This window comes from Punica granatum, chromosome 6, assembly GCF_007655135.1.
Source record: "Punica granatum isolate Tunisia-2019 chromosome 6, ASM765513v2, whole genome shotgun sequence".
In the NCBI taxonomy this organism is placed as follows: domain Eukaryota; kingdom Viridiplantae; phylum Streptophyta; class Magnoliopsida; order Myrtales; family Lythraceae; genus Punica; species Punica granatum.
In genome coordinates, this window is record NC_045132.1 from 23,877,282 (window position 1) to 23,893,174 (window position 15,893).

Consider the following 15,893-nt stretch of genomic DNA (forward strand, 5'->3'; position numbering starts at 1 on the left):
ACTGGAACATGTGGAAATTCCTAGGCTTGAATTGCTGAAAAAGGAGACGCTCCTCCTTAGGGACCACCCCATTGACTGGTAGGTTCTTGATCGAGACAATTACGAGAGCGGAGTGGATGCAGGGGATGTTGGAATATGAAAAGTGGGGGAGGCCGGGAGGGATGCCTTGGACGAGCTTGGAATAGAGCAGCCCAATCCTCGGAATCCTGCTCACGTCTGGGTTCTTGGCTAGATTCCTAGTAAAATAGTAGAAACCATGTTCTTGAGCTCGAGTATGTAGCACTCCTTGTGATCATGGTGCCAGATGATCATGATTGTCATGAGGATGAAAGCAAAGACCATGGGGAAGTAGCTGCCTTGTACGAACTTGTAGAGGACAGAGCAGAGGTAAAAGACCTCTCACTACAAGAAATTTTATATGTTGTGACAAATTCTACTGTACGAAAGAAATTTTAATCCAAGAAAAGTATATTGTGATAAGAATAATTACATTAAATGAAATATCATACTACACATACTTAATATGTTTGTAGATACATATATATTTATATATATACACATATTTTCAACATTATGTGAGCATCGAAAACCAAATATTCTCATAATAACTAATATATATGTATATACACACTTAACATGCATGTATATACATACTTAATCTGTATATTATGATAAAAATGTTAAATTATACTAAATAAAATCTCATAATGGACATACTTAATATGTATGTAGATACACTTCTTTAATATTGTATGGGCGGTACAAACCGAGTATTCTCATAATAACTAACATATATATATATATATACATATTTTCATATATTGTAATACACATTATATAACGTTTTAATCGCAAAAATAAGTTTATCACAATAAGTTATAAGACATTGTGACCAAACGTTATTTTGTCAAAATATACTTATTATGAAGAGCTATTTTGACAAGACCCGTAACAAGTTATCCACTATTTTCGTGACAATAAATCGTATCTGTTATTGTGTCTATCTAGCTGAAGACCATGAAGAAGAGGGTGATCCTCCATTTCCCGTATGAGGAGCATTATCAGATTCACCCTGCAGGTAGTGCTGACCATCACCGACACCACAGCGAATTGCCCACAAAATTTCATTCTGATTTAATGAGATCTAGAATTGAGGATAAATCATGCTCTATAGAGCAAGTAGCGATGATTTTCCATTATCTTTACCCGTACTAACATGGCATTATATGATTACTCAAGGGAAAAGTAATAGTTTTAGTCTGGTAGGTTTGATTATTTTTCTGTTTTTTTCCTTTTTTCTAATTTCTATATTCATTTTCTTTTTCTGGTGAGCATATCGTTTTTGTCCTTTATATGCATTACTTTTCTATTTTGATCATTCCATTAATTTTCCATTAAATATGCTAGGTTGGATGGCTTTGAATGCCATGGTCATTGACATACCATCAGTAGTTTTTGCTCAAACTTTTGTCCCAATGACAAAGATTTCTTGCCTCTTCCATGGCATGATTTCTGGACATTCTTCTACTTTTTTTTATTCATAGGAGGAGTTTGACATTATATTTCGTACGTCATTCCGACCCTGAGAAGCCTCGTTCTCGGAATTGCCATGATCTTCTCGCCCTCCCTAAAGTTCTTTCTAAGAAACTTATAGGCATAGTTCACGACTATCTTTTTGAACAGGGAAGAATTGGGCTCTGCCACCACCTCCGCCTCTCCAAGAAGGTAGACCACGCCTTTCTCAAGGGCGCTTTGCACGAATTGCATCTCTGCCTCCAGCCCTGCTTGCGCGGGTCCTGCTGTAGAACGAATGGATGAGACTTCGGACCTGATCACATTGAACGAGGAATCCGAGGAAGCATGGGTTGCGAGGTTGTTGCTTGGCTGCTGGAGGGATTCCGCTGACCCATTTGCCTTCTCATCTCCTGCAAGGACGGCTGATTGTGCCAGATTCATCTGCTCAGACTGCTGGTCCAGGATAGGCTCCTCGAAGAGGTAATGCTCTTGGCGGATGAATTCCTTCAAGTTCTCGACCAAGCTCCGCTCGAACTCCTTTGGCTCTTGTATTGCATCTTTGTAACCGTACCTGTCACAAACAAAGAGCTGATAAATTAGTAACAAAAATGACCATGATCACAAATTCATTCATTAAATGATCTAGCTATACTAGCTTAATCATAATACAAGTTAGTCTAAGTACGAGAAACTGATCATGTCTACATACCTAACAACACATCGGAACATGCGGAAGTTCCTGGGTTCAACCTGTCGGAAGAGGAACCGCTCCTCAGGGACCACCCTACTAATCGGGAGGTTCTTGATTGAGACAATTACAAGAACGGAGTGGATGGACGGGATGTTGGATACAAAGTGGGAGAGGATTGGAGGAATGCCCTGGACGAGCTCGGAATAGAGGAGCCCAATTCCGGGAACCCTATTCACATCAGGATTCTTGGCCAGATCTCTAATAAAATCACCGGAGACCTTGTTCTTGAGCTCGAACATGTAGCGCTCCTTGTGGACGTAATGCCAGATGATCATGATAGTCATAAGGACAAAGGCTAAGACTAAGGGGAGGTATCCACCCTGTACAAACTTGGAAAGGACCGCGGACATGTAGACAATCTCTATTAAGCCGAAGGCCACGAAGAAGAAGATAATCAACCATATGTTTGTTTTCCATATGACGAGCATTATAAGGGTCACCATGCAGGTTGTGATGACCATCACCGACACCACAGCAATTCCTAGCAAAATAAACTCAGACTCAATTAGATCTCGCATGAGTAAGTCTTGTTTATAGCAATTTTTAGCACGATGATTCTCCATCATCTCTTCTTAATGGAATTACTTATTGATTACTGAAAGGGCTAACTTCAAGCTTACCATAGGCATGTCCGATCTTCTCGGTTGTCTTGAAGGCAGCAGTAACTATAACACAAGCAATCATGAGGATGTAGTTGATCTCAGGGATGTAGACTTGACCTTCATACTTGGCGGAGGTATGGACAACCTTAACCCTTGGGAAGCAGCCGAGTGCTTGCGATTGTGAAACTATAGCAAATGCTCCCGAGATCATAGCCTGGCTTGCGACAATTGTTGCTGCAACCGCCGACACGAATGTTGGCCAATACATCGGTCCTGCATATGTCCAGTCAAGACAGAATCAAAAGGTTCAACAATTAATTTTTACGTTAGTTTATAAATTAGTTTGATGCTGTTCAATTTTTCCTTTTCTTTTCCTTTTATACACATCCATTGATTTAATCAGCAGGAAACAGAAGGGGAAATATTAAGAGGTAGGGAATTGATCACACTTAAGAAATTAAACTTAAGATCTCATTTCATACCAAATCAAAGTGTCACTGCATTAAATCTCATTTCTTCGGCTATATTTATTGCTCTAACCGAGCGATGTTTAAAGCCATTGAAACTATTATCGCATAAATCAGTTGGTTACCTGATTGTAGGATGCTTATGGTCCCGGGATTAATAATGACTATAAAACATCACAAGCTTGGATTGTTTTATTTCTTTATGGGAGTCGAAAATATGCGTTACCTGGTATGCTCTCATAAAATGTATCAGATACTTTATCGGCGTGTTTAGTGAGGAATGCAGCTTGACCGCTGTAAGCAGTTAGCAACGCTGGTAGTGTAATGCAAGAGAAACTAATCTGCCATAATCAGTAGATTCAAATTGATCGTTAAATCAATCCATTCACATATTGCCAACGGACAAACTACGAAGAGACGTCGAAATGCTATAACACAAAAAGTATCAAGTAACACTGAAATCACATGGACCATGCTACTACCAGTATTGGGATTATACAGCATTTACATATTATATAGTTTCAATACTAAAGTGACTATTCCGCACATGGGCATTGTTGGCATATGGTTATTCGGACGTTACTATCACATGCTTACGGTTATTGCCGTCAATTTATTGAGTAAATATCCCCTAAGAAAAGTACGAGATTCTACGTAGGCTTGGAAGAGTGTTCAAAGGATGAAATTCTTATTTATGGATTATGACATCATCTACTTACTTGTATTGCACGGACACTGAAATGACCGAGATCAGCGAACATGGCCTCAGTACCTAAAATTTATCGATGATTAGAAAACAACTAATTAAGTAACTACGAAAGGAGGGAAAGATGCATGAAGGTCGTCAACTATGTACCTGTGATGCAAAGGAAAACTCCACCAAGAGAAATCCAGCCTTGCTTCCCGTTCCTTTTGAAATAGTCCACTATGTACTTAGGGTTGAAGGCACGCAGCACCCCCATATTGTACTTGAACAAGTTGTACAGCCCAATTCCGCCGATGAAGGAGAACCACACGAACACGATTGGTGCAAACGACAACCCCACCTTATCGGTTCCAAACCGCTGGACGCTGAACAGAGTGATCAAGATGACTATTGATATTCCCACCACAGCATCTGCACGCATATGCACATCAGCAGTTACACACCCGTTACATCATATATGAATACATGCGGTGTCCCAAGAATAATAACAATCACTTTGGCGGAGAGCGAAAAAACCGATGGCGGTTATTATTAATTACTTTGTCCGAGTGACTTGATCCCCCCGACTGCAGAAAGAACTGCAAGAACAGAAAAGAGATGGAGAAATTATGTTCGATGGAGAAAGTGACTGATTGATGGTGAATTTGATCGTGGAGCAATCGAATAATCAAGCATGTTAACAGTTAAACTTCATCGTTGGACCTGATATGGATGGTGTGAGGACTCCGTCTCCGATCACCATCGAGGTGCCCATTATGGTGACAAGGAAGAGGACCATTTTGGCACTTTTGCTGCTCTCGAGCTTCTCCTTGATCTTCTGGGACCGTCTCAGCTGCACCGACGGGGTGTCGAGCTTGTAGTTCGACAGTTCCCTGTCCTCTGGTTGTTGGTTCGGGATCAGGCTCACCTTCGCATACCGGCATATGAGCGAGTACAGAGCAAACGTTCCTCCTGTATTGTAGTTTCAAATTAATTTGTCAATAGACCAATTATTATCAGTGCGACCAAACATACTACCCAATAACCAATTGTTAAAACTACTTATAGTGCAATCAAAATGTCTCTATACGAAGTCACTGACTCAAGAAATCATCACATGGTTCAAGGACGCTGGTTCTGTTATTAGGTTTCTGCCCGGTCTTATTTTTTCAATGATTTCACGGGTATCCTCAGCACTGGTTGACATTAACCCCATTCGAGCGCTGATTTTGCCTTGACCATGAGGTCTTATTACCACTCAAGTGAAATATGTACAGGCGAAAACGGTTCTTCTTATATTGAATTTTTTGTTATTTGTGAAAAGGATCCGTTTTCTGTCAGCTGAAATTACCGTCGCCGTTGTCATTGGCTAGGAGGACAATGAAGACGTATTTGAGGAGGGGGATGAGAACGATGGTGTAAATTATGAGGGACAGGACCCCGAGGATGTCCTCTTTGTCGTTGATGTGATCATCGAAAGTGCTCGCGAAAACATACAGCGGTGATGTCCCTATGTCCCCGTACACCACTCCTATGCTCTGAAAAACCAAGCTCATAGTCCTTGCCCAGTTCACCTGGATGCACAAAACGTGATCATTTCGGTATTAGGCTTGTTAGATTAAATGCTTATACTGGCTTATATATACGTGTTGTACCTGAGAGGAGTGGTGGTTGTGGTTCATGGAAACACGACCGGCCTCCAGGTTGAGGGAGTCCACACGGCGGAGTTTTGCCCACGACACCTTCCGATCTCTCAGGGTTGGGTTCTTCTCCGCCACCTCCTTAACCTGTTCGTCGGTCATCTCCAATTCGCCACTATCCGCCACCTTATGATCCGCCATTCTTTTGTTCACTCGCACTTGAATAGGCTTTTGCTATTTGGCTTCTGTACCGATGTCTTGTGCTGAACTCTTCGTTTTATAACCAGGTTCTTCGACTCAGAATAATAATTAATTAACATTAACCCGATATTAAGATAATTACTTCTCTATCCTTCTTATAATAAAAAAAGAAAAAGCAAAAGAAAGAGAAGGATAACAATACACTACTCACATACATTGATATAATGTCGCGTAAGAATATACACTTTTGTCCGACTTACAAGGGCCGTTTTTTTTTTTTTTATATAGGTAATATGGTGGGTCGTAGTGATGGTAACATTACCGCCTCCCGCTATACTATGTTTGGGCTCTCGTGTTCAACCGCGAATACAGACAAATTGAACAACTAGCGTAAGCACTGGTCTCGTCAGCGTAGCACTACCAGACGAAATGAACAACCAGTGCAAGCAATGGCTCCGTTAGTATAGCCAGGGGCTAGTGTAGTTCACAGAAATCGGAGATGACTCCAGGCCCAAGCCAAAAAGCCCACCCTAGCATATGTTCCGGGAGGATTCGAACTTGAGACTTGGGGGTTTTCAAACTACATGAAAGTGAGCTTAGAACCACTAGGTCATCACCCATAATGATAACTTACAAGGCCCTTTAAGTTCTTCTCTTATGATGTGAATAATTAATTGGTCAAAATTATCTAGGAAAAATATATTTTTTGTCCAATAAGTTTGATATTCAATCAATTTTGGTCCTATAAGATTTAAAACTGCCTACAGTCTTATATGTTTACTCCGTAAGACAATTTCAATCTTATAAGTTTTGAAAAAAAAACATTTTTGGTCATATAAGTTGGCTTTCAATTAAAATGTGATCTTACAAGTTTTGAAAAAAAAGACATTTTTTGTCTTATAAGTCACGAAATTGACCAAAATTGCCTTACGAAACAAATGTATAGGACTAATTCGGCACTTTTAAAACTTAGAATATCAAAATTGACCGAAAGTTATACTTATAGGACCAAAAATCTCTTTTTTTCCAAAAATTATCTATAATTTTTCTCTGCCGAAAAGAAAATTTTCATTAATAGAAGTCCACACTCAAGATGGCATGTTCCACCTCCTACTTATTCTAATTTCTAAATCTTTCTCTGTGAATATTTATATATTCTCAATTGTGTTTTTTGAAATTTTTGCTCATATTCAATCAAAATATTATCTTCGTTGGTTTTTGTCTTCCTTTACAGAACAGTATATATTATATGGTCCAGTTTATTTCATTAACCAAATGAATAATATATTTTTAACGGGACAATTTTTGGTTTATAAAGAATGTTAATTGGAGTTTTGTGGTATAAATAAACAACATTAAACAAACGTGGTCAAGAGATGAAAGGATGATGCATGCAAGGAGAGTAATGGACACGACGAGTCGAACGGGCCTGGACATGCGCGGAATAGAATTTTTTGATAACTTATAAAATTACTATTATAAATTATTTTATTAGAACCTCTATAAAAATGAGTTTTCTTTATCCTTATATAGTATTTTATTTGTTCAATCTATTATCTTGATACGTTACACGATCTAAATACTTAATCCACTATCAAAATATATCATTTCTCTTATTGCCCAAAAAAGTATATCGTTTCTTTTTTTGTTGAAAAATCTCTCAATGAATATATTTTATTTCATTCATACAACCAAAAAAAAAACAATGAGTATGTAACAAAAATAAAAAGTAACAATAAATAATATATAAATTTCATGTACTATTGCACGGCTCTATATTACCTAAATAATAAAATTCAATATATTATAAATGTTAATTATAAATATATTATTTAAGATTTTTTTTTAATAAGACTTTTCACGAGCTCAAGTCTTTTTGACTTCTAGTATTGAGGTAACAATGCAACATCGTACAAAGTGTCACGTCTCTATTGGTAGTGACTCGAAAAGTCTTGCAACCAAAGATATGCTTCGCCCTACTTGGCACATTCCAAGGCGTCGCTTCGCCTTTTATTCATATAGATCATTAAAAATCATAATTGAGACAAATAGGAGAAAATGTTAGCTTTTCTACCGTATACTACAATATTGAACCTATGCATTGCACAAATTTTGTAAAGAAAATTTATTATGAAATGTTAAAATATAATTATTAATATTGATTTATAATTTATACTAATATATAGAAAATATAAAAAAATGTTCTTATACTATATAAATTTTAATATGATAAATTTCATACCCAAGGATTTTGTAAAAAAAAATATTATGAAATGTTAGAAGATAATTATTAATATTGATTTATAATTTATACTAACATATAGAAAATAGAAAAATTATTCTTATACTTTATAAACTTTAATACGATAAATTTCATACTCATGTTAGATAATATTAATTGAAGAGCTCATAAGCAAATAATTTATGTAAAATATTTCATAGACAGATCTCAATTATCAATTCAATTTATAAGAAAATAATTATAAAATCCTAAAATAAAAATAAAATTTCTAGCTAGTTTATTATTAATGAAATATTTGTTTTCATAGAGTCCATGAAATTTTTACATTAAGCATTCACAATTATCTTTCTCTCACTCATATTTCTTGTAATAACTTTTGTAAATTTGAATAATTTTAGATAAAATGACTAATCACTTCAATGAGAGATTTAAAAGTTTAATAATTCTTAATGTCTCTAAAATTATGTATATTCATTTACGAATAAAATAGCAATGGCTTATAAAATAAGAATAAGTGATTAGAATTTACAAATAAAATAACAATAAATGATTAGAATTTTTTTATTTTTTTATATATTTTCTTTAATTATAATAATAGTTAATATTACTCAATTTCTGTATAATATACTAATTTATTAAACATTTACTATTATACCCCTATTTAAGGGTATGATACAACTTTATATATAGAGATTACATATGGGAGCTTCGATGCTACCCTCAGAGAAGACGGTTCTCCTGTCGTCCCAGGACCATTGAATTTCTCTTGGGAGGGATTCATCGGTCCTTGAATATGGGTACTACCGTACAAAAATTTCCATGACATATGTTGCTTTAAACAAAATTTAAAAAGAACTAATAATTTATGAGGTTAATTTCCATTTTCTTAACAGTACAGCATAATAAAAGGTTATTGATCACTTATTTGTATAAATAGTTACTTCAATCACTGACATTATATAATTTCGCGTCCAAAACCAAAACCCTTGATTTTTTTTTAATTTAATGAGTTTTGTGCAAATTAATTGGTGAAAATGGTAACAAGTCAAGGGCCTGTGTGTCATTCTTTAAGTTCTCCCTTAGTTGACATAGTTAATCAATTTTTTAGCAAAAAAAGACATAGTTAATCAATTTATTTATATATTTATTTATGGGGTTTTCATCATTCAACAGCTTTTGAATATTATATATGTCACCTATATAATATTGATAATAATTGATAATATTCTCGATCAGCAGGGTGCCGTGATACACTAATTAAGGTGATTCGTTTGTAATTTTTATATTAAGATAAGTGATATAGTTGAACAACGGGCCAATAATTACGAGCTCACTAATAATGAAAGAAAGGGCGCGTGATATCTTCGGCAACTTGATGAGTCGTCATCCTGCAAGAATTTCTCAGCATATAGAGGTGCTGTGGACGGTGTAACATCGGGTAATTAATACCTAATATTCAAAATCACACAAAAGCCTTAGTAGTGATACTTATTAGGATTTGATTTGAGATAACCCTACCGATTATACCTCCACATATACAGGCCATCAAGTTATCAAATTGCACAAAATTTCCCCAACTCTTGGAAATTTTTAAATTATTTATATTTTACTATTTTTGGTCTAGTATTAGTTTACTCATTCAGATTAGATAGATTCGTAACTTTTCTATTCGTTTTTATGTTGATATTATTTCAAATTGAACTTTTATATATATGTATTATATATATTGTGAGCCATGTTGATCTTCAGATGTTCAGTTATATGACATGTATAATAGCTTTAACTTTTTCGGTTATAATTGAGGCACGTGGGATTCTAATAGCTAATAAAAGATACGGGTAGTCCTATTAAATATTAAATCTCGAAATTCTTAGTTACTAAATGAGAGCGTGTGTCACTACACTACGCGCACCCTTTTTTGACTTCACATATATCTATTATACATACAAGTACTAATAACATACAATTAACTATTAAAAAAATCAAAATAAGGCTCTCTTGCGCATGCAAAGTTAAGGGTGTCATTTATCTATAGATTTCCTAAACATTAATGGACTCCGATGATGAGGCCAGGTAGGATATTCTATTATTTTAAAGCAAAATAAAATGGCACAGAAATCTCACTTACGAAAAAGAAATCCGGATTTGAGATTGGCAACCATTGCACCAAGTCCTGTTCTTCATATAATATTTTAGAGAATTACCGTATATTATACCAACTGAAACCCTTGTGGGCAGCTTCCCGGAATTTTCCTCTCATTTTATAAACCAATAATTCATACATACTTGCAATTAACAAAAGGGAGAAAGATCTTTGGCAGACCTTATATATGACAGCTACGTTTAGTACAATGCACAAAATTGGATCGCTGACAGATGACAAGTTTGCTAAGTAAAAACGATCCTAATATAAGCTGATTACGTCGCGAAATGGACATTTTTCTATAAGTTTAATCAATTATTCTGCTTGCTTTACTGTACTTTTAGTAATTAGTAAGCATGTTTTAGCAACAATCGTCATTTAGTGCAGTGCAGTTGATGACGGTTTGATTTTGATGGCGTGTATTATTGTTATTATAATTATTATTATTATCATCGTCGTCATATAATAATAAGTATGATATTCCCTCATTCTCTTTACTTTTTTCTTTTTCCCGCTTAGGAGGGATTGATCTAGAAATTCATAAACCTAATAAAGGAATAAGAGAAAACGAAATAAATAGTCACATAAAATTCAACTTGTAAGAATCGAACTTAAAATCTCTCGATTCCAAGCAATTGCAAATTCCACTTCCATGCATGCACCCTTTACTCGACTGCTTTGACATTTTATTTCTCGAGTTTTGCAATTAGAAGGGCAGCAGTAGCAAACAAAACTATAGGTAAGGGCATATATAAGACATCTAGGCAGAATATCAACCAAAACACATCCTTTTCCAGATCGAATATCAAACATCAGATCGAATTTCAGTTCTGTAACTACCATAAGCGTGGTGACTGGCAATGCCCCCGCAACCCGACTGAGAGAGCTCTGAAAGGTCGTACTTTCTCTGTACTGATCACCCTCTTTGATAGCGAAGTTAATGATATAATTTGACTTTTAGATCATTATTGAGAAATATGGATTACAAATTTTATTAATTAAAATAAGTAAACGGATTCGTAGGATTGGACACGAGAGTTGAAAATCCAAATAAATTTGCAGAACATGGCTGGCTGGTCATAACCTACATCATACAATTTTATTTATTTAATTTTTTGTTGGGGCCGACTACATCGCACGAGTTGACTTTGGGCATTTAGATACCTTCCTTAATTGTTTTCCTCTAAATTATTTTCGGTAAGTATGTATTTTTTTTGGTAGATTGTTTTCTTATAATTAATTAATTATAGGGAAAAGTACACTATTGATTCTTTACATTTGTTAAATATGCAATTTCATCCTGTTTGTTTCTTATTCAAATTCATTTTTTTTTACATTATGATGATCCTCTTATTTGATCCTTTTTATCAATCAAAACTGTCTAATATTGCTGATGTGTAAGATAATTTCATGCCACACATCGTGGCAATTTTAGAATACATTTATTTTTAATTTCAACTAAATAAAAAAATGAACTTAAAAATAAAAATAAAATTGATTTTGTAAATAAAAAGAATAATTTTGAAAATAAGGTAATAAAAACAATTTTGAAAAAATAAAATAAAGAAATAATTTCTAAAAATAAAAAATAAGTACATATTTTTTTTATTTTTTAAACATTCAAAAGTATTTTTGTTTTCAAAGTTATTTTTCAGTTTTTCAAAATTGTTTTTATTTTTATTCTTCTATTTATTTGAAATTAAAAATAAATGTAGTATAGAGTTGCCATGTAAGCAGAACGTATGTGTGACATGAAATTATCAGTCATATCAACAATATTAAATGGTTTAATTGGCAAAAGCATCAAATAAACTATTATCATAACGTAAAAGTCGATTTAAAAAAAAAAAAGGAACAGAATCGAACCTTTGACCAAACGTACATGACTAATAGTGCACTTTTCCCTTTATTATCGTTCACCACCGACACAGGAGAGGGAGATAAATAAAAATAAAAGTTAGAAAACGTTATTTAAAAAAAAAAAAGGAATAAAGAAAGAGAAGGTTGCTTGTAATCACAGAGTAGGTTCTCAGATATTTGGTAGCTAGTCATTTCATGTTCATGTTTATTTCCACTTGTATTATCGTAGGTCCTCTAAAATTGATAAGCCCAGATTGTCCGATTGGATCGGAATTTGCTACAAGAGACACAAAATAATTTAGTCGTGAGGTCGGGAAGAGTGATGGATTGAAATATATATATATATATATCAGATTGAAAATTGGGTTTTGCCTTATGCGTTATATACGTATATATCTTACAGTTTTCTAATCTCCAATTAATTAACAGAGTGAACGGCTCCCGACGCATCCGGAGGTTCGATCCATGTGCCGTGCATGTAACGCTGCAGTCGTTCATCAAAGCATCTGACACAGTCTTTACTATACATTTCTTCATCTAAATTTTGTTGCTTTTCTATTTTAGTCTTTTATTTTTATTTCTTGTATCGTCCCATAATTTTGGATGATTTTCTGTTGCAATCATTTTCCTTTTTTCTTGATTTGTTTTCATCCAATTCCTTTACTTACTTTTCTATTTTCATTCTTTTATCAAATTTTTTATTAAAGAAAATTTTAATTTTGATTCTTAACCTTTTGTAGTTACTTTTTTTTATCCTAAATCTTTTTTTTAGTTCATCTTTTTCTTAATACTAGACGTTTTATTCTTATAATTGTACTGGTTAATTTTTCATAAAAATGCTCACAGAACATTTTAGAAATAAATTTTTTTTTATTTTTTTAAAAATAAATTAAAGTAATAATAGCAAAATCACGAACCTATTCGAGTTAATGAGAAGGAGCAAGCGTTTAGGTTATAGGCAATCTTGGCGGGGACAATTTACATTGCAACTATCAGTACCCGAATTTGCGAGCAAATAAACGGAAAAAAAATAAAAAATAGAGGCAATTGTACCTCGATAGCCGCCAATCATGCTTGGATGCAATTAATGCTATCATAAAAAGCGCAATGATGTTGGGTTGCAAAGAGAAACATTGATAGATCTATAGGCCTACGGTGACCTTTTCTAGTACAGTGGTGCTCGGCGTCGTCCCCTATCATTGTCTCTCTCCTTCTCAAGTTATCGTCCTTCTTTTAATGGTTAGCACCACCCGAGTTGATGTTACTTATCCCTCGAGCTTCGAGTAGATTCATATACTTCGTATTATTATTTTAATTTATTATTAATTTTTAAAATTTAAAAATAATTATTTTTTGTGGACTAAAAAGAACGAAAAAGTAATTTTTATTTCAAGATATGTCATGTTGATAAGAAGTTTAATATTGAGGCAATATTTGACGACAAAAGGAATAGTAAAAAAAGGTCGAGGATCAAAATTAAATTTTCTCTTAATAATTATTTTGATAAAAATATCTAAACAGAAAAACAATCAAAGGTATTGGACGAAAAATGATTGAAACAAAAAAGCATTTAAATGTATAGGATGTAAATGATAAAAAAATAGAAAAATGATTGAAATAGAAAAGTAATCAAACTTAAATGACCAAAAATATATGCTGCGTTTGATTTATAAGTAACATTTTAAAATTAGATTTTGATTTTGAAAAATAATGGTATAAATGGTTACGTATGTGACCTACCCTTTGACTTTGTATGGATTATTTTGTTTTATTGTTGGTAAAATTAAGTTAAAGTAAGATTTTAAAATTTTACTTTAAAACCAAACATGGCGTATCCATTGAGAATCAATCATGGACAGATCAATCAGAACTAGGAGAGCTGAGCTTGCATAAATGGATGGAGAGTATCAGCCGATCGAACTCTTTCATATGTGGGCATCTGAGAGATTTTTTTGTGAAGCCTCTGAGCATGGGCTTTTTACATGTATACTTGCCGTTGATAGTTATATGTGGATAGTTATATAAAAGAAAAAGGATAACACAACAATAACAACAACAACAACAATATTAATATAGCAAATAAGCATATAAACAATTATAATGAATGGGGCCAAAAAATAATTATAATTATGTATAATTAAGAATTGAAATCAACATGGGTTGCTTTTAATGATTTGGAACATTTTCTCCTTAAATAAGATATCGAATTTGAGTTTTGTGGAAAGAGGAAATTCACAATTGGGAGAGTTTTATCCTTCAATGAGTGATCTCCAGTTCGAATATAGATTAAGTCGAGACTCATTAAACTTTTGGGTGATGTACACCGAAAAAGAATTAAGAAATGGAGTTGATCAACTTCGTTTTGAGAGGTAGCGGTTGAAGATAACGGGCCAGTGCCGTTTGTTTGGTCCTTTCCCCGACGACAAGAGAAAGATTTGCTGACTCCTCAAAAGTTAAAGAACGTGCAATCAAATCATATAATATGATTTTGGATTACTCATCTTTTGTTTCATTTCATATATATTCCTATCTCATGGATCCTTGTGGCTTCACTGGATCCAAGAGATGCTTGGCGGCCAAAGCCTTCATTGGAGGACACTCCTCTCGAACGTTCCAATAATTGAGATTGATCCGATTTTATGAAGCAATTCGACTTTTGCTCTTATTGTAGTGCTCAACCATGTCGTCTCTAACTAATCTTCACGTGAGATTATATCAAAAGGTTCAGTAACTACTGGAATTCATATATATTTATTATTATTATATATATATGTGTGTGCGCGCGCGCACGTGTTACGAACGAACCTTCCGAACGTCGAAGATGATCGGGAGAGCCCGAAATTGTTGAGGTTTGCTAGGAAATGCGTGCGATGGAGTCTTCTGGAGAGCCTCGGTCCTCGAACCTTCTAGAAGTCTCCCGAGTCTTCTGTAATTAATATCGGTAGTTGTGACAATTGCATTTATACCGGTAGATGGTAGAAGTAGTTGAATGTACATTAATTACCGAGTGCCTATATAAGGGCCTCACCTTCTCATTTGTACAGACACTTGAAAAAGCAATACAAGTATCATTCTCCAGAGCTTCTCTCTCTAGTTTCTCTCTCTAGAAGTTCTGTGAAGGGAAAGGCTGCCTAGAATAGTGATTCTAGGGCCTCACGGGTAGGGAACGCTAGATACAATAGCAAGCCCGTGACAAGTGGTATCAGAGCGAAGGTCTAGGGCGATGGCAGCCTCTAACCAATCGGAGGTGGTGATCGATGAGACGAGGGCAAAGTCCAAGAAGCAACGGGAAAGCTCGAGGGATCCACTAAGTTCGTTTGAGGGCCGCATGACAAAGATGGAGGTTGTCATGGCGGACGTCCAAGGCAAGACCGAGGACGCGTCCAAGGGCATGGAGGAGCTCCGCTCGGACTTGGAGGAGCTTCAAGAGGGTATGCAGGGCGCCTTAAACACTGCAGTGGACGAGCTGACCAAGCGGGACGAGACGCTGGAAGCCCTTGTCTCGGCCATGCGTGCTGAGATCGATGAGCTCAGGGCTGAGCTCGTGCAAGTGCGGAGGACTCGTGTCAATGGGGGTGGCATGGGTCAGTTTAGCGCGCGTCCAGATGTCCCGAGGCCCAAGGAGTTCAAGGGAGCTAGGGTGGCCAAGGACGTGGACAACTTCATATGGAGTATGGAGACCTACTTCCGCGCGACGGGAGTAGAGGACGAAGCTGTTCGTGTGGGGATGGTTTCCATGTACCTTGTGGATGTCGCTTTGCTATGGTGGCGTCGAAGGTGCGACGAT

General features: G+C 35.3%; 1 protein-coding gene across 1 annotated transcript; it reads right to left on the reverse strand.

Moving 5' to 3' along the window:
- Nucleotides 1-1,408: 1,408 nt before the first annotated feature.
- LOC116210092 (potassium transporter 5) lies at nt 1,409-5,908 on the reverse strand. Its single transcript, XM_031543903.1, has 10 exons — nt 5,676-5,908; nt 5,372-5,594; nt 4,744-4,992; nt 4,581-4,619; nt 4,192-4,452; nt 4,055-4,107; nt 3,562-3,676; nt 2,887-3,141; nt 2,225-2,747; nt 1,409-2,086 (listed from the first exon to the last, which is right to left on the reverse strand). Exons 1-10 carry the CDS (start codon nt 5,859-5,861, stop codon nt 1,558-1,560), a joined length of 2,433 nt encoding a protein of 810 aa, XP_031399763.1. The 5' UTR covers nt 5,862-5,908; the 3' UTR covers nt 1,409-1,557.
- Between the last annotated feature and the right edge of the window lie 9,985 nt (nt 5,909-15,893).

Coding starts and splice junctions, on each gene's coding strand:
- LOC116210092 (XM_031543903.1), bottom strand. CDS start 5,861: ATGGCGGATCATAAGGTGGCGGATAGTGGCGAATTGGAGATGACCGAC. Junction 3,142..3,561: donor ATTTTATGAGAGCATACCAG/GTAACGCATATT, acceptor GGACATATGCAG/GACCGATGTATTGGCCAACA. Junction 2,087..2,224: donor ATGTTCCGATGTGTTGTTAG/GTATGTAGACAT, acceptor TGTTTGTGACAG/GTACGGTTACAAAGATGCAA.